Source organism: Microcaecilia unicolor, chromosome 2 (assembly GCF_901765095.1).
Source record: "Microcaecilia unicolor chromosome 2, aMicUni1.1, whole genome shotgun sequence".
Classification (NCBI taxonomy): domain Eukaryota; kingdom Metazoa; phylum Chordata; class Amphibia; order Gymnophiona; family Siphonopidae; genus Microcaecilia; species Microcaecilia unicolor.
In genome coordinates, this window is record NC_044032.1 from 62,672,135 (window position 1) to 62,695,862 (window position 23,728).

The 23,728-nt window shown below is 41.4% G+C and overlaps 1 protein-coding gene across 3 annotated transcripts in view; it reads left to right on the forward strand.

Moving 5' to 3' along the window:
- Positions 1-23,728, forward strand: part of NEDD4L (NEDD4 like E3 ubiquitin protein ligase) — a 757,870-nt gene that overhangs the window by 526,100 nt on the left and 208,042 nt on the right. For all 3 annotated transcript variants that reach the window (XM_030192990.1, XM_030192991.1, XM_030192989.1), the window contains 3 exons: positions 14,091-14,152; positions 14,279-14,381; positions 20,438-20,601. In XM_030192990.1, the coding sequence (XP_030048850.1) occupies positions 14,091-14,152; positions 14,279-14,381; positions 20,438-20,601 (329 nt within the window). The remainder of the gene's footprint in view (positions 1-14,090; positions 14,153-14,278; positions 14,382-20,437; positions 20,602-23,728) is intronic.

Below are 23,728 nucleotides of genomic sequence, written 5' to 3' on the forward strand. Positions count from 1 at the left end.
GGCGGAGAGTGGGTGTTCCCATATTGTCCCGCCAGCACATTAGGGTTTGCACACACTAACTGGATAAAGCAGGGTTAACAAAGGAGCATTTAGCACAATGTTGCAGGTACTACACACTGATATTTATTTATTTATTTATTTTATTTATTTAATTTGTATCCCACATTATCCCAATAGATCAGGTTCAATGTGGGTAACAATTATTGTGATTAAGAGTACAAAAAGTGATGCGGGATATTATTCATTAAGTAGTAATCAAACATATAAACGGCAAGTGACCGACTCACCTGCAAATGCACAGTACAGACTTCCCTCTCTGTCCCGCCCTCACGTCAAGACGTCATGATGTCAGAGGGCGGAACAGAGAGGGAAACGGAGTCGAACTGTCGGACGCCGCCGCTTGGAAACGAACATCGCGCGAACCAACCTCCACCCCCCCCCATCCCCGCCGCCGCTCCCGCCCCCGCCCCCCTCCGTATCGGGCCCCCTGCACTGACCTGACAGCGCCTCTCACCTCTGTGTGGAAGTGCTGCAGGCAGCAGCAGAGCGATCTGCTGCTGCCTGTAGCACTTTCACACGGAGGTGAGAGGCGCTGTCAGGTCAGTGCAGGGGGCCCAGCATGGAGGGGGGAGGGAGTGGCGGCGAGGAGAGTAGCTGGACATGGAGGGAGGGCAGGGGGGAGAGGGCATGGTTGCTGAACATGGGGTGAGAGCAGGGCAGAGAGGAGGGTTGCTGGATATGGGGGGTGGGAGGATCGGTGGATGGGGTGAGGCCGGGGGAGAGAGGAGGGCTGCAATACTCACCCGTTTTTATGGGCTTAACAGCTAGTAACAAAATAAATGAGGATTGAGTAATTACAATATGTAATATGGAAATGAATGCTAGACACAAAAAGGTAACAATTTATGGTCACATTAGCATATGACCTGAAAAAATATTAAATAAATAAAAATAAGGGCCTGCAAACTGCCATGTTTAATCTGGGTTTAGCACACAGTAAAGCCCAGCATTAGAATGCGCTAAACCCAGATATTCTACTGCACTTTATTAAAAGGACCCCATTGTTACTAAATAGGTCTCATTGAAAATAAAGGGATTGTGCTAATGCAGGTTTGTAGATGAAGCTATTAGACTGCTAACACTCTGGGACAGGGAAATATTCTATCTGTATGTAACCTATCTCAATCTGACTTGGAAAGTTAATCAAATCTAAAATCCATAATCCAAGTGTTTGGCATGGTGGTTTAGGTTAGGTTATTTATTCTTGATATGCTGCATAAAACTGAGTAGTAATTCAGTTCCAAATCACACAGGTCTCCTAAAGTTATATTCTGAAAGTAACAAACCAGTTTACATAACCACTGAAGAATTGGCTGACTAGTCCTTTCTATGGTCTATGCCCTAAAAAGGCAAGGCTAAATTAAGATCAGGTATACATATAATGTATCACTTCATACCATATGTAATGAGTTTATCTTGTTGGGCAGACTGCATGGACCATACTGGTTTTTATCTGCTGCTGTCTACTATATTACTATGAGGTCCTTTTACTAAAGTGCGCTAAAAAATGGCCTGCACTGTTGTAGATGCATGTATTGGACGTGTACAGGTCCATTTTTTAGCGCGCCTACTAAAAAGCCCCTTTTTGTTGGCCAAAAATTGACATGCGGCAAAATGAAAATTGGCGCGCGTTCCTTTTGGGCCTAAGACCTTACTGCCATCCATTAACTTAGCGGTAAGGTCTCGTGTGTTAACCAGGTGGTAATCAACAGCACATGTGCCTGGTTAGTGCCACGCACCAGAAAGTTTCTTGGGCGCATAGTGGGTCCACGTAAAAAATGAAATTATCACCCGGGCCATGAGGTAGCTGAGTGGTAGTTCCAAATTGGCACATGGCTTAGTAAAAGGGCCCTCCATGTTGCATATTATGAGCTCCCCACACAATGCCATAAGATCCTAAGATCGTCAACTGATGCTTATGAATTGACTGCAGTGTCTTGTGCTGTGTTCTATGCACTTGGATACTGATATAAAAAAGCTAGAATGGAATTGACATAGGATTATTATTATGAATATAAGCATTGTCAAGTTAATATCTCTATTACAGGTACATGCAGTGGTGCAGGATCACTGTATAAATTGTCTCTATGATGGTAAAGTTAGAGCATCCCATTAGGTGATTTAGTTTGATATTACCAGACTTGAGTACTTACTTTAACTATCATAATTCCATCATAATTCTACTCCTCAAAAACAGTACAAATAGAAAGCCCTCCAACATTCCTTCACAACACTCGTTCATTCAAAATATGTGTTGACACAGTTTTGACATTTTCTTTAACGTAAAATGAAAAATAAAATTTGTTGGGCAACTATGTTTTTAGACTGATCTGCTTAAAAAATGGCTTCTGTAGCTACTGCGCTGTACCACACTTCTGCCTTCATCCCATCAGTTAATCAATCAAAAAACATATTATAATCAATACCAATTGTGGAATTTGTGCATCTCTAAAGATAATATGCAGAAAATCATTTATCAATGAATCGAGAAACTGTCATAGAGTCACTGAGAGGCCCTTTTACTAAGCCGCATAGGCACCTACGCACGCCCATCACATGTCAGTTTGGAGTTACCGCCCAGCTACCGCACGGCCCTTGCAGTAATTTCATTTTTGATGCGCTTCCGCAGATAATAATTTTTATTTTCTGGTATGCTGCAGAAACCGGGGGGTAATTGTCATTCTACGTGCTTATACAATTACCACACGATTAACGCATGAGACCTTACCACTTAGTCAATGGCTAGCGGTAAGGTCTCAGACCCAAAATGGATGCGCACCAATTTTTATTTTGACGCACGTCCATTTTTGTCAAAAATTAAAAGGCTTTTACATTCGTGCTGAAAAATGGATTTGTGTGCAACCAAAACGCACGCCTACACTAATGCAGCCCTTTTTTTTTTTTAGCACACCTTAGTAAAAAAAAAAAAAAAGACCCCTGAAGGTCTCTTGGCACTCAGTCATCAATTTTAATCATTGCACTTGCAAGATATGCACATCATGAGACTGTAAATAATATGCTTCAAACCTCAGTGACATTTGATAAAATATATAAAAACTAGCCGTTGAGCCCATGAAAACGGGCTACTTTTGGAATGGGGGGGTTTCCTAGCCCCCCTCCCCCCCCCCCTAGAGTCACTGCAGCCGCCCCTCCACCCGGCCCGAGCAGCACTGTAAACTTACATCAGCACGCAGCAGCAGACACATCAGCAAAGCTGCCGTCGGGGCGGGCTTCCTTCTCTGCCTGTGTCCCGCCCTCGTGTGACGTAACGTTGGCGAGGGCGGGACAAAGGCAGAGAAGGAAGCCCGACGGCAGCTTTGCTGATGTGCCTGCTGCTGCGTGCTGATGTAAGTTTACAGTGCTGCTCGGGCCGGGTGGAGGGGCGGCGGCAACTCCGGGGGAGGGGGAGAGGTTCCGACATCTGCAGCATGCCAGTAGAGACTTCCCTCTCTGTCCCGCCCCCGTATTGAAGCGGGGGCGGGGCAGAGAGGGAAGTCTCTACTGCGCATTTGCGAATGAGTACAGTCACTCGCCCTTTATATGTTTGATGTCTAAAAGTGCACTTATCTATACAAAAAATGTGTTGGCGTTGAGATCACGCTATCCCCCCCAAATTATGAGCCAGTTGCTTTGTTCAGTTTAGCAGAGTCCATCCCAGCGGTAGCGGACGCCCTGACATACGTACAGAGCACTGCAAGAGCCAAAACAATCATATTTAAGCACTAGAAATTCACTTTAAATTTTATAGTGATAAGGCGCACAGTGACTGCCAGGTAAAATGCCTGCTGCCATGTCACAGGGGCATTTGGATTCTGTGATCAGACTAACTAATGAAGCAAGACTCCAAATCTATGCCATGTGACAGAGGTAACTTCCTGAGCCCAGACAAATATTTATATTTAAGTGAGTACTGACGTGGAGGCCTTAGTGTATCATGAAGGCTATAAACAGATGCTGCTTCCCCTTAGTTAATAATGTTGGGTTTGCTGCCACTTAAAGGCAATAGATGTTAGGATGCAACGTGGCATGTTAGTGCTGGAGTTTCAAATTCATTCCATCCAAGGTAAACAAATATGGTGTTATATCAAGACATATGCTTCTAGGTTTTATTTATTAATCTTAAGAAACTGGGCACTTGGAAGGGACGGAGAGTTGCTGACTTTTCTCCCTCCACGCTGATCTTCACTCATTATGCACACTTCTTTCTTCATCTCACAGTTTTGAGTAGGGGAGGAGCGGTTGCTTCCTAGTTTTTCATCTGCTGTCGGCCTACACTTGAAATTTTGCTTTGTTTGCTCCCTGTGTGGCTGCTCCTCTCACCCACTCCTAGTTTCGGTAATGCTTCTTATCTAAGTGCAGTTATTCACGGAACATTTCAGTATTTCATCATAGCGCATGGCTATAAAGGGGGTAATGGTTTTGGAACAATACATGGTACTCTTATCACTGCCTGTTGAGAAACCTGGGGCCGTTTACTAAGGTGCGCTAGCGTTTTTAGCACATGCTAAAAACTAGCACATGCTAACTGTGTAGACACCCATAGGAATATTATGGGCATCTACATGGTTAGTGTGCAGTAAAAACCCTAGCATGCCTGTAGAACGGCTTAGTAAACAGGACCCCTTGCCTTTTTAAATTATTGGTTCTTGCGTTTAAGGTTTTCCATGGGGTTGCTCCTTGATATGTTTTGAATAAGGTTTCGACTTGTATACCTATTCGTCCCTTGTGTTCACAAGGTGAGAGATTTTTCATATTCCTCCAGCTAGATCATTGCACTTTGAATGATCACTTTCTTGTGCATATTGTTTTATTGTTTCTCCTAGAATAAAATCCCTTCTTTTTGTAGATGTATTGATTAATCTGCTGGGGTTCAGGAAAGCTGTTAAAACATTACTGTTTTAACTGAAAATTGTAAGAATTCTAATTATCTGTTTCTGTTCGCTTTTTGGATGTTTGATTTTTATTGTATTTGTTTTATTTGATTTTGTATGTTTTTTTTCTGTAACCTGTTTTTAGCTTTACTGGGAGAACAGCTAAATATCAAATTTAAATAAATTAAATACATGTTGTAATCATAAACAAGTGCACTCAGCAACAGACTCTGGACTTTCCACTTCCAGTTCTGATCTACCAGCAACAAAATCCTCTTACTTTATTTATAGCCTATAATAGTGTGTACTTGGAAATAGAAGTGTAATATTAGTCAGTGTAAGAACCACTCTTCATTCAGATAAACTAGAAATGCTCATGATTCCATGTAATGCTAGTCTATGACCTTCATTTTCATTTTTTATGGTAGTTTATTTTTTCCAGGAATTGTATATCTCATTTAATTCCAGAACAAAAAAACAAAAGAGAAACTCGGTGGAAAATGTTAGACTCACCATTTTTACAGATAAATATTGGAGTTCATTTTTGTGAACAAGTCATATCATTTTCCTTTGTATGAACCGCTTATTTTGGTATACTAAAATCAAATAACGGATATTTAACATTTGCACTGAATTGGTAGGTCTTTTTAATGGCCTAAGTGTAGATCTGTGTTCTAAAACCTTTTTACCAACTACAGTTCTGTGGGGGACTGGGAACCTGGCCCATCTCACCTGGACTGCCATAGAAAGTGTTTTCTTTTTAGTGCTTGCACAGGGTGCTATGGCACACTCTACCATATACAGCCCCCAGTTCTCACTCTTCAAACTCTCCGAGCATCAATACTTGATTCTTCCTATTGCCCAAAGCCTCCATTGCTCACTACCACCTCTGGCTGGTGCCTCTGGGAATCATATATAAACCCCCAGATAGGCTAACCGCTGTTACCACATCCTCCAGCAGTGACTATTCTTTGAGTGAAAAAATATTTTCTCCATTTGTTTTAAAAGTATTTCCATGTAATTTCATTGAGTGTCCCCTGGTCTCTAAGAACTACATAGAGCTGGAAGGAAAAGTGAAGAGATTTTGGATTTAGCTCGGTCCTTTTTCACTTGTAACTCAATGTGGATTACATTCAGGTACTTTAAGTATTTCCCTGTTCACAGAAGTCTTATAATCTAAGGGGTCTTTGTACTAAGGTGCAGCAAAAAGTGGCCTTAGTGCGCTTTTGTGAGGGTTTTCCCCATACAATAAATCCATTTGTTCTGTAGCCGTAAAATGGCTGATTTTCCATTTTTTTGTATTAATGGCCATGTGCTAATGTTGTGGTCATCAATAAAAATTACTGCATGAGCACTTATCGCCACCCATTTTGTAGGTGGTAAGGACTCATATGGTAGTCCTGCACTAACCAGTTAGAGCGCGGTAATGGAGCTGCACTAACTGATTAGAGCAAGAACACCTCTAACATGCCCCCTCCCAAAAAGTATTGACAATTTTTAGTGTGTGGATTAGTGTGTGCTAAAATGACACTTACCATAGGATGCCTGAGTTCATCCTGCAGTGTGCCATTTTAAGCTGTGTTAGGCACATGTTAGCATCTAACTCCGCTTAGTAAAAGGGCCCCTACGTTTGTACCTGAGGAAATGGAGGGTTAAGTATCTTGCCCTAGAATAATTATGGTATTTACATAATTATAAAGTCTTTATAGCCATTTATTTCTGATGTTAATAAAATTGTGCAGCCATATACAGTGGGGGAAATAAGTATTTGATCCCTTGCTGATTTTGTAAGTTTGCCCACTGACAAAGACATGAGCAGCCCATAATTGAAGGGTAGGTTATTGGTAACAGTGAGAGATAGCACATCACAAATTAAATCCGGAAAATCACATTGTGGAAAGTATATGAATTTATTTGCATTCTGCAGAGGGAAATAAGTATTTGATCCCCCACCAACCAGTAAGAGATCTGGCCCCTACAGACCAGGTAGATGCTCCAAATCAACTCGTTACCTGCATGACAGACAGCTGTCGGCAATGGTCACCTGTATGAAAGACACCTGTCCACAGACTCAGTGAATCAGTCAGACTCTAACCTCTACAAAATGGCCAAGAGCAAGGAGCTGTCTAAGGATGTCAGGGACAAGATCATACACCTGCACAAGGCTGGAATGGGCTACAAAACCATCAGTAAGACGCTGGGCGAGAAGGAGACAACTGTTGGTGCCATAGTAAGAAAATGGAAGAAGTACAAAATGACTGTCAATCGACAAAGATCTGGGGCTCCACGCAAAATCTCACCTCGTGGGGTATCCTTGATCATGAGGAAGGTTAGAAATCAGCCTACAACTACAAGGGGGGAACTTGTCAATGATCTCAAGGCAGCTGGGACCACTGTCACCACGAAAACCATTGGTAACACATTACGACATAACGGATTGCAATCCTGCAGTGCCCGCAAGGTCCCCCTGCTCCGGAAGGCACATGTGACGGCCCGTCTGAAGTTTGCCAGTGAACACCTGGATGATGCCGAGAGTGATTGGGAGAAGGTGCTGTGGTCAGATGAGACAAAAATTGAGCTCTTTGGCATGAACTCAACTCGCCGTGTTTGGAGGAAGAGAAATGCTGCCTATGACCCAAAGAACACCGTCCCCACTGTCAAGCATGGAGGTGGAAATGTTATGTTTTGGGGGTGTTTCTCTGCTAAGGGCACAGGACTACTTCACCGCATCAATGGGAGAATGGATGGGGCCATGTACCGTACAATTCTGAGTGACAACCTCCTTCCCTCCGCCAGGGCCTTAAAAATGGGTCGTGGCTGGGTCTTCCAGCACGACAATGACCCAAAACATACAGCCAAGGCAACAAAGGAGTGGCTCAGGAAGAAGCACATTAGGGTCATGGAGTGGCCTAGCCAGTCACCAGACCTTAATCCCATTGAAAACTTATGGAGGGAGCTGAAGCTGCGAGTTGCCAAGCGACAGCCCAGAACTCTTAATGATTTAGAGATGATCTGCAAAGAGGAGTGGACCAAAATTCCTCCTGACATGTGTGCAAACCTCATCATCAACTACAGAAGACGTCTGACCGCTGTGCTTGCCAACAAGGGTTTTGCCACCAAGTATTAGGTCTTGTTTGCCAGAGGGATTAAATACTTATTTCCCTCTGCAGAATGCAAATAAATTCATATACTTTCCACAATGTGATTTTCTGGATTTAATTTGTGATGTGCTATCTCTCACTGTTACCAATAACCTACCCTTCAATTATGGGCTGCTCATGTCTTTGTCAGTGGGCAAACTTACAAAATCAGCAAGGGATCAAATACTTATTTCCCCCACTGTATTTGCATATAAGTACATATACCAGAAGGATGATACATACACCATGCATCGGTATTTCTTGGAGCCATACTTTGGACAAAGCAGAGTGGAGTTGCAATGTACACATGTACTTTAGAATGTACATGCATGGGGGGTGAATTTATTATTAGATGCATATGTGAGAAAACATAAATGAGTTCCTTTGCAAGCCTTTTTTAAAATAAAGGCAACATAGGGCCTACCTGACTTTCCGTGATAGAATCAGCCCTCATAGCACATATACAAATTTATACATGCTCTGAAAAAGCTGTAAATATGTGCATATATTGTACATTATCCCCTGGATTCTATATAGTGCGCCTAGAGATCTGCACTGAAATCCAAGCATATTCTATAGCAGCGTGTGTAACTTAATTGGCTTAACAAGCTAATCAGTGTTGATAACAGCACTTAAGCAATAATAAGCACTAATTGGTAGTAATTAGAATTTACACGAACAACTCGCTAAGGTTATTCTGTAATGAACTGCCCCTAAATTCTAATGCTTGCAATTCAAAAGGGGCACATTTGTGGGAAAATGGGTGCTCCAAAATTCACGCATATAGTGATAGAATATGGCCCAGTACGTGTAAATTTATGTGCAGGGATTTTACTCCACTTTTTCGTTGGTGTAAATGGAGGTTCATAGTTTTAGGCGCTGGGATATTAACTAAGCGTATTCTATATACTGTACCTAAATCTAGGCACCACTTGTAGAATACGTTTAGGTAGAAATGTTCACCTTGAGGATTTTTTAGGCGCCTTGTATAGAATCTGGCCCTATATTTGCATAGTTTATAAAATACATGTATATTGTGGAAATCTGTCTCTGTTCTACCCAGACTACGCTCCTGGGTATGCCTACTCACAAATGGCAGAACAGTAAGTTCACTCCTTCTGTGCACCTACTTTTTAAGAGCATATTTATCCATTTCATGGTGTAGCAGATACCAAATATCTGCCTGAGTGAACACCAAACACAGTTCAGGACAACTATCTACAGATTCGCCATGAATGGACAATGACTCAACGGCACTTAACAACAATACTGCCAGCGAAATGGTTTAAAATTAAACTAGTGGGTAACATTAATATGAAAAACATCAAATGACATAATTTTCAAGTTTTTTTTATTTGATATACCACCTTTTAGACGAGCCATCAGGGCGATTTACATTAAGAACAATCATATAATACAGATAAGAACTAGTAAACCATAGAGGAGAATAAAAATTACGTATTGCTGAAGAAGGATAAGAGAACATACAGAAGTGTTCTGCTGTGTCTTTGGCATACTCAACACACCGGCAACTGCCTGCCTCCCTTTCCAAGTGGGGTGCCACTGTATCTCAAAAGCCTTGTGAAAAAATAGATCTTAAGGGATATTTTAAACTATTGACGGGAAGACATCATTTCTAGGTGGGATGGGAGGGAGTTCCACCACATAGGGGCAGTGACACTAAAGGTTGAATCCTGGAAAGTGTCAAGGAAAATCTGGCAGAAAGAGGGGAGAATAAGACGATTCTGTTGCAGAAAACAAAGTGCATGCGAGTCAGAATAGGGAATCATAATGGAAACGGGATGCTGGGCTTGATGGACCTTTGGTCTGTCCCATTGTGGCAGTACTTATGTACTTAAGGATGACCTGAGTGATAAATATTATCTACCAGTTTCAGAATTTTATAAATAAAAAAAGAGTTGTATGGGTAGCCAATGTTCCGCTTTTAGAAGCAAGGTAACATGATCAAATTTCTGTTTGCCAGTGGTTAAGTATACACTACATTAAGAACTTAAGAGGAGGTGTAAATTTGTGTGTGAGATGTCTTATGTTATCTAAATATGCACAAATTACAGTGGGAAAGGTAAGGAAGTTCTCATTTTGAGTGCAGTAAACAAGCTCGCTTATATGGGACAAATATTGAAGCGAAGGGAATGGAAACCCTCTATGGCAGTGGTTCCCAAACCTGGTCCTGGAGGCACCCCAGCCATAGTAACATAGTAGATGACGGCAGAAAAAGACCTGTACGGTCCATCCAGTCTGCCCAACAAGATAAACTGATATGTGCTACTTTTTGTGTATACCTTACCTTGATTTATATCTGCCATTATCAGGGCACAGTCCGTAGAAATCTGCCCAGCACCAGTCCCGCCTCCCACCACCGGCTCTGCCACCCAATCTCTGCTAAGCTTCTGAGGATCCATTCCTTCTGAACAGGATTCCTTTATGTTTATCCCACGCATGTTTGAATTCCGTTACCGTTTTCATCTCCACCACCTCCCGCAGGAGGGAATTCCAAGTATCCAACACTCTCCGTGGAAAAATACTTCCTGACATTTTTCTTGAGTCTGCCCCTCTTCAATCTCATTTCATGTCCTCTGGTTCTACCGCCTTCCTATCTCCAAACGTCTGTATCATATCACCCCTGTTTCTCCGTTCCTCCAGGGTGTACATGTTCAGGTCAGCAAGTCTCTCCTCATACGTCATTGTGGATATCCTGAAAACATGACTGGCTGGGGTGCCTCCAGGACCAAGTTTGGGAATCACTAATCTATGGAATGCTTATGGACCTACAGTCAAATTTTGAATCTAACCCTAAACACAACTCTAAGCCAGTGTGCTTGGGCAAGTACGTGACTGAATTTTGTTGCCCTGTGAAGAAATCTAATGTCAGTGTTCTGGATGCATTGGAGTCAATTCAGATGGTCTAACACCGCTATAGACAGCACTGTAGTAATCTAGATTGCAAAAGCATACATTAATGAGTGTAAGGCTGAAAAGTCCAGAAGATATGCAATGGAGTTCAGGCATTGAAGAGCAAAAATTAATTTTGCACCACTAAACTAGTCAATGAAATTCAGCTTGTAATCAATAATATCTGGACTTTTTAATGGAATCAACCAGAACACATGGAAATCCTCGGTGTAGTTGAGGGACAAAGCAATCTGTATTTGGCCCATATAACATCTGGGTTTTTTTTGCCAAGTTTAATATAAGCCATTTGGAGGCTAACCAGTGTGTAACCGCCTTGAGGCAGCTATTCAGAGGACTTAAGTCAAATACCATGTGATCAACAAAAGCAAGAAGCTGTACATCATCAGCTTACATGTAGAAACAGAAGCCCAAATTATTGATAAGTTCTGCCAATGAGCTCAGAAAAATGTTTAAAAACCTGGGGCCAGTGTAGACCCCTGTGGTATCCCGCAAAGGAGGGAAAGAAAGCCAAACAATTTGAATTGATGAACACAGAAAATAATTTATTAAGCAGAAATAAAGAAAAAACCATCTAGAAATTGATTGCTCATATCCAAATTGGTAAGGCGAGATAATGATCAATGCATCAAAAGCAGCGGTGAAGTCTAAGGAAGTTAAAATATCAATCCTACCAGCATCAAGGACATTTACATCAGGACAGTTTCCATGCTATTCCCTGGCCTAAATCCAAATTGCCATGGGTGTAATGCATTAACTTTGTCAAAGAAACTGCAAAGAAAAATTACTTTTTTTGCACTATATGGAAGATTTTACATTGGCCTATAATTAGCCAAAACTGTGACATCAAGTGAAAGCTGGTTAAGAACAGGACAGATGATGGCATATTTCCAACTACTGGGTGCAACTCTGATACAAAGGCTGTAATTAATCATTGGAAGAATATAAGGTAAAAAAAAAGTCTCAACACTGGTTCAGTTAACCATTTAGAAGGTAGTGGATCCTTAGAATAAGTAGTAGGTTGCATATACAGTTGTGCAAGTTTATAAAAACCCTTTTCCATGTGGGAAAATACACCCAGAACAGGCTTGACAAAATGACCCCCCACAAAAATATACAATATTTACATCTTCTGAGGAGGTGTAAATTTGTGTGTGAGAATATGCATGCTGTTAGGGCAGGCTCTGGGTGTTTATTTTGAAAAGGCACATATTTGCTTAGGTTGCATTTATAAAATAAGTATGAAATAGATGCCTGTTGTTACTACGACATAAGCACCCTCATAAAATCACTCATTGTATTCCTCATCTGTATCATTATTGCTGAAACCATGCTGGTACCAATAGCTTTCAGGATCGCCACTCACATCAAAATAGTAGAGCAATAGTCCGTCACGAGCATATTTAATTTCCAAATAGTGCAGACTACACACTACGCTACACACGATCTATACATAACTGATCTTTTACTTCATGACTGATTAACCTCTTTGATATTCATGATCACGCATTACCACTTCAACCTTATACTGAATAGGGACTCTCTATAATCGATGACCTAATGTATGCTACAATCCAATCTCTATAATCCAACTCTCTATAATCGATGACCTAATGTATGTTACAATCCAATTTATTCTCGGCAACCTTCATGCAATACCATAATTTATTTTTCTTTACCATGGATGTATGCACATGGTGTATATATATATATATATATATATATATATATATATATATATATACACCATGATCTGTTCCATATATGTCATGTTCCATGTATGTTACCATGTATGTATGCACCTTAATGCAATACCATTTGTAATTCTATTACCCGGAAATGGCAACCGCCATTACGGCAAATGCAAGCCACAATGAGCCTGCGAGTTGGTGGGAAAATGTGGGATACAAGTGCTACAAATAAATAAATACATGGCCACGCAGTAAGAGTAATCTTACCACATGGCCATGTCTTTTTTTCGGCCTTTGTACCCGCTATAGTAAAAAGGGCCTCAGCATACAGCAAAAAGACCCCCTCTGCTAAACTTGCCCTTTTTACCACTGCTTAGTAAAAGGACCCTTTAGTCCTTTTACAGTTGGACTTTATTTTCTTAGGTTGTACCAAGTCTCAGAAATCTCGACTTCAGTTGGTTCAAAATTCAGCAGCCAGATTGGTTTATTCTACATATAAATATGATTCAATAACTCCCCTACTGATAAGAAGCAAAGTTACCTTTTAAAGTTTGTGTTCTTGCCTATAAATTTTTATATGGAGATTTACCTACATATATGGCAGATCATTTCCAACTGTTGTAAGGATTATCCTTAAGGAATAAGAGAGAGAAACTACTGGAATTTCCATCACTGAAATCCATAAAATCTCATACATTGTTAGGCAATTCTTTAACCTATCAGGTACTAATCTAGAATGCTCTTCCTTCCTCTATTAGGGAAACTACAGATTATATTTACTTAAAAAAAAACTATTGAACATTTTTTTTGTTTAGAAAATATGTTTTGGGCCTGTAATGATCTTAGGGTATCTGATGTCATATTAGTCGGCGTCTTTTAATTGTTGTTATGCTGATTTTATAATCATTTTTATTTTTGATATAATTCCTAGTTACTGCCAAGATGCTCTTATTGTTAGTCGCTTTGAACCTAAATAGTAACTGTCAGTTATAAGATCTTTTTAATGTAATGGTGTAAACTGAGATTAAAAAAAATTTAAATATGTAAATTTCCTTCATACTTTGAGCTTTTGATGTCTAACTCTCTCTTTCTTTCTCTGTTTTTTTTTTTCTTCTTCTCGCTTTCTCTCTCTCCTTCCCCATTTGAAACCAAACATCATGGTGGTGTACAACAATAATATAAAACTGGAAAGTTAAAAAGACAAAAGCTAACAAACTAACAAATGACACATGTGGGGGAGGGATCTGTATAGAACAACAATAAGCACTGGCAAAAACAAATAAGCCTCATAGAACAGCGGAGAGCAGCAGATCCTGCTGCTGAGGGATCAGTTTTTGTAAATGACACCTACCTTCTTAATTTTGAAAAAAAAACCTGTTTATTTTTCCTGTCAACAGACAGAAGACCCAACCATGGAAAGACCATACACGTTTAAAGATTTTTTACTTAGACCCAGAAGGTGAGTGACAAATGATGCTTATTGAAAATTATTTTGAATATATGTCTTTCATGCTCTTCTAGAAAAACATATCATGGTTAGATGGCCTTTTCTAACTCTGCTCTAAACTTTTCTTCCAAATTATAGCCATAAATCTCGGGTAAAGGGTTTCTTGCGATTGAAGATGGCCTACATGCCAAAGAATGGAGGGCAAGAGGAAGAAAATGGTGAACAAAGAGAAGAAAGTGAGGTAAGGAATAAATACTTCTACTGAATAATAGTGAAATAATAATAATCGTTATCTACAGATTTTACTTGGGCTTTGGATAAACACAGATTTTTGCCATACTGAGTCGATGAGTACAGTAAAGTCCCAGTTACCCCTTGGTCATTTTAGGGGGCATGCCTTCCATGTTTGCTTGCCTTTCGAGTCATGAGTGAACATCAAGAGATACATGCATAGTGGTTATAACATAGTAGTAATCTTTAGGGTGGAGAAAATGTGAGAAGTGGACGTTTACATATAGGTGTGACTTTTAGGAGTTCATAGTTGTAATCTCTTGATGCTTCAATAAAGAAAGATTTAAAAAGGCAAATTGTTTTACTGCAAATGGTTCAGTTTCAGTCATCATCTTGCCAAAAACAAACAAACAAAAGAAACGGAACAAACCCTCTTTTCCAGATTTAGACTGGGCTCTGTATATGTGTCTTTGGAAGCTGTTTTATGGTTTTTCTCTGATGATAGTTACATTAGCTTTAAATTAAGAGTATGATTTACTAAAGCTTTTTATTCATTCTTTGTTAAGGAGTTGGAGAAAGCTTAATTAAGGAGGCCGTGAGTGAGAATGAGTTGTTCAAGAGGGAGAATTGTTTTCAGCTTAGTTTAACAGAATGTTATAGCGGTGAATGGTGAAGACTTTTCTTTTTTTTTGTTTTCCCATTTTATTTCTCTATCTTTGACCAGCTCGCATCCTCCATACTGGGTGGTTGTGCGACCCCTTTCTGACTAGAGACACAGAGCTTCTGATTTGTACCCTCATTGGCCATCAGGGGCCATTGTAGGGGCCACTGTCTTCCTTTCCTGCTCAGACTCCAAGCATTCCACATCCATAGCATCACCTTTTTGAGTGACCCTAACAGCTTGCTCCAAGTCCTCAAGATAGTCCTTGTGTGTGTGAGTAACATCAGCTGCACTTAAGTACAAGAGGGCTTGATTACAACACAATCACCTTTTATGACTCCGTGTGCAGTTTTTCCTTAGTCATGCTTATCTTCGGTCTAAACACCTGTTTCTCTATCTTACCTATCCTCTATATTCCACCTCTGCTTACCCCATGTGCTGTTTAGATGTTTTAATATGTGTTGTGTTGACATTGGAAGTAGCATGTGTACTCTTGTTTGAGTGTTTTTACTTATGTAATTGCTTATTGCCCATGCCCAGGTTGTTTTAGCAATACACAGCCTTTGGTGAATTTCTTCAAAAGGTGATAAAAAAAAATAAATTAATAAAACAAAGTAAGGTTTTCAGGATATCTCTCATGAACATGCATGAAGGAGGTTTTCATGCCTAGTACCTCCATTACATAGGGATATCCTGAAAACCAAACCCTTTGACTGCCCTGCAACCAAGTAAAAACCAAGACCATGCAGGGGTCCTCAAATCCATTGGAAGCAGTGAATGCAAATAGATCTCATACATATTCATTGTGGAAATCCTGAAAACCAGGCTGGGTTGTGGCCCTCGGACTGGATTTGAGGACCCCTGCCCTAATGAACAGAGGATCTCAAACTAGATTCCTCACACCATGGCACAAGAGCCTAAGCCATGGCGTGAACCCACAGAAATTCACTTTAATCATTTGCTTTGACTCACAAGAATTCTCCCTCACCTATAATCAATTATGTCCAGTTTGCACAGCTCTTTATTTTTGTCCACTTTGCCATTGGAAGTTATCCCTTTGGATTTACCTCAGTAAGATAAATGCTTTTGTAAAGTCTTTCCAATTTGTCTTTTGTTGTTTGGCAGCTCCTTATTACCATACACACTGGGTAATCCCTTTTCAGTCTAGCACTCTTGATGTATTTGCCTCTGTTTCTTTATGGCAGACCTGCATTTTCATAGTTATTATTATTATTAGCATTTGTATAGTGCTACCAGACGCACGCAGCGCTGAACACCTGATACAAAGAGACAGTCCCTACCCAAAAGAGCTTACAATCTAAATAATACAGACAGATAAGGCAGTTACAGGAAAGGGAAGTAATGGGTGAGAAGGGAGGAAGGGACAAGGGGAGGGCAATTGTGGCTAGGAGCCAACAGCAGTAGTGAAAAGGTGGGTTTTCAGCATAGATTTGAAAACAGGTAGAGATGGAGCTAGACGTATAGGTCCAGGAAGTCTATTCCAGGCATAAGGTGCCACGAGAGAAAAGGAGCGAAGCCTGGAGTTAGCAGTGGAGGAGGAGGACGACAAGAGAGATTTGTCCAGTTAACTTATTGGTGGGACTGAGATTTCAGCCTGTGGTGCATTCAGCCGTAGCAGTTAAAGCAGCAGGTCAGTCTACCTGAACTACTTATTTGTGAGTGTATGTTACTGGTTTACAGTGTACACATTTTGGAGATTAAAAAAAAAAGTATGTATATATATATATATATATTTTTTTTTAACTTTAATTAAGCTCATCCCTCAATCAGACTAATAAGTTGTAGAAATTGAAAAGGGGAAGCAATCAACATGAAACCTTACTCATTCTTTGATGTAATCCTAAATTATACCACTGATAGGGCTTCTTGTTCTGGTGTTCAATTCTTATTGAAATGCTTTCCCTTAGCATCCCTTCGAACCGGCCCAGAATGACTGATGGGTTATGCACGCCTACCAGCAGGTGGAGACTGAGAACACTGATTCTTGAGCAAGCCTATAAGACCCATGCTCAGCCCCTTAAAACCTCATTATTCTCAGTCTCCAGCAGGTGGTAGATGTAGTGAGCCCCTTGGTCTCAAGGACTTTCTTCTTCTAAACTTTTTTTTTTCTAATTTCTGTCTTCATAACAGAGCAATAATATGGTTCACATTGAATTATCTGATGTGTTGTTAGAATCCCTGTAGTCCAGTGGAGAGTCTCGAGACGCTACTGTTTTATGTACTATAACATCTTTTATTATTATTATTATTAACATTTGTATAGTGCTACCAGACGCACGCAGCACTGAACACCTGACATAGAGAGACAGTCCCTGCTCAATAGAGCTTACAATCTAAAAATAATACAGACAGACAAGACAATTAAGGGCAAGAGAGTACTGGGTGAGAAGGAACAAGGGGAGGCAGATGTATTTGTAGAAGGAAAACATATATTCACAGAGGTCTGTGGGGGCAGCTCATTTTCTCTTGTTTTCTGTATCTGTAAAAACTCAGACTTTGTTTTCAAAGCACCAGAGTGCACAACATTCATCGTTAGGAGTTTGTAATACCAGGTACTTGGGATGAATCACAGTTTCTTCTGTCATCGCTGCTTTGGAGAATTTCTGCACTTCCCTTTGCTGTTCTATATATTCTGAATTTGAAGGTTTCCGCTCATATATTATCTCGACAGAACCATAGTTTATAATTCTGTTCATCTCCATGAATATTTTCTCCATTAGCATTTCCTCTCCATTTCCAGGAGATTCATAAAGATGGCCATTTGCAGATGGTGGCCTATCTAATATTAAGTCACTTTTCCCTTGTCTGTTGGTCTTTCTATCAGGACCTTTTACTTTATTTTTTTTTACCACACATCTTTCAGCGTTGGGGGACTTCTGTTGTCTTCTGGTACTTCTGCTGCTGCATTCACAAATTCAGTTTGACTGATTCCTGTAAAGAGCAGTAGTAAAACCAGGTTCTCGGGCAACAGTTTTTGTTTTCCTTGTTCTGCTTCCAGTAGCAGTACCTTATTCATCAGTACCCTCACTATCTTCCCCTAAAACTATTCTAGGTGGAGGCCCCCAGGCTGAAGATTGAGCAGTAGGCGAAACCTTTGGATCTTCATGCTATCAGCCAAGTTTTCTACCAGTTTGCACTTTTCCTGAGAGATACAGGATTTCTTGATGCGTTCTGAATAGTTGATACCTGCCTAGGAGGAGGTGTTTGGCTTTTCAGTGGTTTCCTCACTTTGGATTCAGCTGTTTGTTTCTTATTTTCTTTGTATCTGGGAACCTATTGACTTTTTGATCAACAGTTGAAAAGTCAAGGAGTTACATTCGGATCCCGGGAACTCTGTTGATCTTCCGCAGGTCTTTCGCTATTTACAGGTTATGTTGACTGCAGGGTTACGGCAAGCCTATCTTTCGCTATTTACAGGTTATCTTGACTACAGGGTTACGGCAAGCCTAGGGGCAATCTCTCCTCTTGGTGCAGTCCCTCAGTCATGTTCCTTAGAAGGATTTGCTGCCGGTCACGGCATCTCCTCATTGCAATCTCTAGGAGGGACTTCCAGGATTCAGCCTGGGGATGAGACTCTCTCTGCTGCCACTCTTATGGCCTGAGGGATCCTGCGTCAACTGGAGCGGTGGTGCAAAGTCCAGGAGCGGAGTGGTTTTGTCTGCTGCACTACAAGTTTCAGCTTCTCGGAGCCGTGGCTGTGCCAGGGTTGTTGGTCTATGTGACAACGGTGTTATTTTTGTCATCTGTTTAAGCAGCATGATCATCTGTCTTCCGAGGGAGGGGACTGATCTCAGATATTAGGCGGGAGGATGCCTCAAGGGGCTATTGGCCCGCCTTGTGTGCCGGAGAATCTGTGGTACATTTGTCCTCCCTAGCCTTGGTTAGGCCAGGTCTTCTAGTGGGTCTTCTGTTATTACAATACAGTTTAAGAGTAACAGGTAAGTATCAGCCATAGCTATGCATGAAGTATATAGTATTAAAAAAATCCAGTATAATTATCCTATATAATAATTCTCACCACCAACATTCTAATGAGTGACTGCCTGTGTCAGTGGCTCCTGGAGTTGCTGAGCTAGGCTCCGTAGCCAGGCTGACGTCACTCACAGCTGATTCCTAGGCAGGGGAAGGAGTAGGGAAACACGCAGAGCAACTTGATCCGCGTGTTTCCCTACTCCTCCTCCTGCCTGGGAATCAGCTATGAGTGCGCCGCTCAAACACCCCCTCGGTGCATCGCCCAAGCCCACCCCTCCCCGGGCACATCAAACACCCCCCTCCCCTCCCGAAGCACATCAATACCCCCCCCCCCCCCCCGAAGCACATCAACCCCCTCGCCACCTGCAGCTGCCACTGGTAGCGCTGTCCGGCCGCTGCTGCTTCTCCTGTTGAGCAGCAGCGGCCGCTACAAAAAGAAAAAAAGCCATAAATGTTTTTAAACGTCAAGCGCGGCACTGCAGACAGCCATCAGGCATTGGCTGTCAGCTCTGCAGCCGCTCCTCCTCTCGCCTCCACGTCACTGCCCCTGGAATAAGACCCCCCCCGGAGGAGCGCAGCGACGTGAGAGGCGAGAGGAGGAACGGCTGCAGAGCCGACAGCCAATGCCTGATGGCTGTCTGCGGTGCCACGTTTGATGTTTAAAAACATTTATTGCTTTTTTTCTTTTTGTAGCGGCTGCTGCTGCTCAACAGGAGAAGCAGCAGCGGCTGGACAGCATTACCAGTGGCAGGTGTGGGTGGCGAGGGGATTTGATGTGCGGGGGGGAGGGAAGGGTCGCTGGACATGGAAGGCTGGAGGGGGGGCAGGGGAGAGGGAGGTGGGGGAGGGGGTCCTGAGACCAGAGAGGTGGGGGGGTGGGGAGGGGGGCCTGCGAGAAGGGGGGCACACACTCACTGTGTCTCACATACACTCTCTCTGACACACTCTCTGTCTATCACACTCTGTCTCTTTGTCATACACATACACAGACACTCTCTGTCTCACACAAACACTCTGTCTGTCTCTCTCATTCTCTCTCTGACACACACACTCTCTCTCAAACATACACACTCCGAGGGAAACCTTGTTAGCGCCCGTTTCATTTTTGTCTGAAACGGGCCTTTTTTACTAGTATTATATAAAGCAACAACGGTTCATTGACATCTTCTATCTAAAATTTGCTTGCTCATTTTACTTTTTGGGTGAAGAGAAGTAAGGGGACATACAATTGTTTCTTTTTTTTGTAAGGGGTAAAATTACTTTCAAACAATAGCTGTCTTGATCATTTAATTATATGTCTTACTAACGTTGGAATACCTTGGCTTCCTTCTGGTACATTATATATTTTTGAAGTAAAATCTAACCAGATGTTTTTATTTATGCATACATTTTTGTTAATTGTTTTCAAACAGGTATGGGATGTGGTTGATGCAAATGACTCTGCTTCTCAGCGTCAGCAAGAGCTGCCAGCGCCACCAATGCCACCAGGATGGGAAGAGAAGGTAGACAACCTGGGCCGTACTTATTACGTCAACCATAACAACAGGACAACACAGTGGCATCGGCCAAGTTTAGTGTAAGCACTGATCAAAATTACAGAGCCTGCTACCATCTGGAAATCATATGAAATGTGAGGAGTACTACACCCGTTTTAACACTGAGCCAGTCAGTCTGCTAAGTTAAATCAGGGTACCATGCTTATTTTATACATAATAAGTAAGAAGAGACCTTTAAAACTATAGTGAAAACCTTAAAGATCAGGAAGCATAGTTACCTGTGGACAGATGGGGCCCATGCCCTGAATCTTCTTTTCAGTGCCTCAAACCTTGGCGCCAGGAGTAGATTGAACCATAAAGAGAACAGGGGTTTCCTGATGGACCTCTAGGGCTACATGAAGCCAGAGCTGTAGCTGGTAGTATAGTTAAAATATCTTCTTTCCCCTTCCCTGGATTCTTTAACCATCCTGTCACAGTAGGAGGAAAGTAGCGCCAGCACTTCTATATGATTGCTCGTTTCCTCCTCCACTGACTCGCTAAAATGTTTTGCACAAAATGGGTCTGGCTGGTCTCTGGAGACTTACAGGGCCTCTGCAGAGTAAAAGTTTAGTGAACCAGCGGAGCTGAAAGCAGGCATTTGCAGATCTTAATTTATTAAGGTTTTACTACCCCTCTTTATGGGAGGACCTTCAGAGCGGCATCAGTCTAAAGTAGAAAGAAAAGAGAACAAAAAGCGAACAAGAGGACTTGACAAGAATAACAAGGGTAAGGGGAGGAGCTACAATATTGGATAGGACAAAATGTTGCAACTGCTTTCCACCTGCTCTAAGAGGGTGGGTTGCAAGGTCGTGGGGAAAGGGATGGGGGTGGGAAAACTTAAAGTCTGAGGAAAAATGATCTGTTGGAGAGGGAGTGCTAAAGAATAAACCAAGGCGGGGAGATAGGGTACACGAGCAAAAGGGACTGTAGGGGTAAGAATATAAGGGAGAGTGGGACACTTGGGATTGAGAGTCAAAGTGAGCAAAGGAGCTAAGGAATGAACAAGGTGAGCAGGGAGGCTCAACGAGGACGTGACCTGGATGAATCAGGGAGGGTGAGAATCAGCTAGGGAGGTAGTGAACAAGGAGGATTGGGGGCATAAACAAGATGCTAGTATGGATGAGAATAATTGGGTTGAAGGATGAGAGAGTGAGCTAGGCAAGGTAGGAGTTATAATCAGAAGGTGGGTAGAAAATAATTACAGGGGAAAAGGCTAGTGTGAACACAAGGATAAGAGGAGAGGGCACAGGATGAGAGAGCATAAAAAGGAGAGGAGAGAGGAATTTGTGAGAAATCACCAGAGGAAAATGAAGAGCAGAGCAAAGGAGGGAGAAAGATTGATGTTTGTATGTTCATGAAACCACAGATCAATATGGTGGTGTCACATTTGAGTTTGAGAAAGTTGAACAGGATTCAAAAATATATTCAGTTTGACCAGTTTAGATTATTTTTAAACAATTTTTATTGGCAATGGGCAAATACAACCAACAAATAAGATACAATGGCAAAACATGAACTACGTCAGCCCATTTTCCTTTTAATTTGTCCCAACCCCCACTTCCCCCTTATTATTAAGTCTGCGTTTAATCAAATAATGCTTGGTACAACAATAAATATCCTAGAAGCACAACAATTGAAACATTCCAAGTACAAAACTCAAGTCGATTATGAAGAACCTTCCTCACAACCCATTTGTTCAATCCAAAGACGGCAAACCAAACAACTGTCAATAGTTAGAGACTTGGACTCTTATAGCCTTCAATTTATTATCAGTAGCTAAGTAGACTGAACATCCCCTCACTGACCCCCATACCCCACGTCTGGGTATGTGCCGATATTCCTATCACACCCCTACCATATCCTGAAATTTAAAGCTTTATACCATTTGACAAATGGTTCGACAATGAACTAGTGGAATTGAAGCATAAGTGTAGAAAATTGGAACGCATTTGGATTAAATCTCAATTAGTTTTGAGGACAGCCAATAAAGAATATAAATATGCTTTAAAAATTAAAAGAAAGGAATATTACTTGAAATTAATTGGGGGAAAGTAGATGGATATAAAGTTCTTTTAAAGTTCTCTCTGATCTTACTGATACCAGTGATTGTACAAATGTGAGTCAGGATAAACATCCCTCAGCTTCTCAACTATCAGATTATTTTAGTTCAAAGATTATTTCTGTTAGACATGAGTTTGACAGTAGAGTTTACAGTTAAAATTCTTTTTTAAGTACTTCCCTGTCCTAGTAAACAGAATTTGGTCACATTTTGCTCCATTAGAATGGTCTAATGTTAGTTTTCTTTATAAGAAATATGTAACTTCATTTTGTGTTTTAGGCACTTGTCCCCTTTATGTGTTAAAAAGCCAGGTACTTTGCAATTTAGAACTTTATTATTTTTCTGGATACAGTCACTATTGTGAATGGGGAGTTTTCCAGCGGAGTGGGGGAAATTGTTGTTACCCCAAATGTGAAGGATTGTAAAAAAAAAGCCACTGACTTACCGCCCTGTTTACTAAGCAACACAGCAATGCTGACACAGCCCATTCATTGTGAATGGCGGCTTAGTAAACAGGGGGGGGGGTTAGTTACTAATTATCGACCTGTGATTTCCATCTCACTTTTTCTCAAGTTGATGGGGAGGTTGGTGGCTATGAAATTATCAGATTATTTGGAAAAGTACAGTATTTTTGCATTCCTCACAATCTGGTTTCAATAAGTCATCCAAGTCCAAATTGGGAGGTTTCGCTCGTTACATCCCAAAAAAGTCTATCTTAGAGCCATTTTCTTACCGGAAAAATGTCTGGGTCGCTGTTTTGAAGATGGTCATTTTTGCACAGAAGACATCTAAAAAGAAGAGGCATTTTCTAAACCAACATGTCCATCTTAAAAATGCCTAAAAATCAGGCAAAAGAACATCTACCTGGCATTTTGAGAGAAATGGCCACACAGACGTCCCTGAAGATAAGAGGTGCAGCCTAATGGTCAGTGCAGTGGACTTTAAACAATGGCACCTAGGTAGAATTCACATCATAACTCCTCTATTTTGTATCGTGAGCCCTCCAGAAATAGAATAAAACCTAGTGTACCTCACTGTACACCACTACAATAGCCTTCAAGCCTGTAGGTACCTCCTACATGTAGGTACAGTAGGTAGTTTGTGGTATT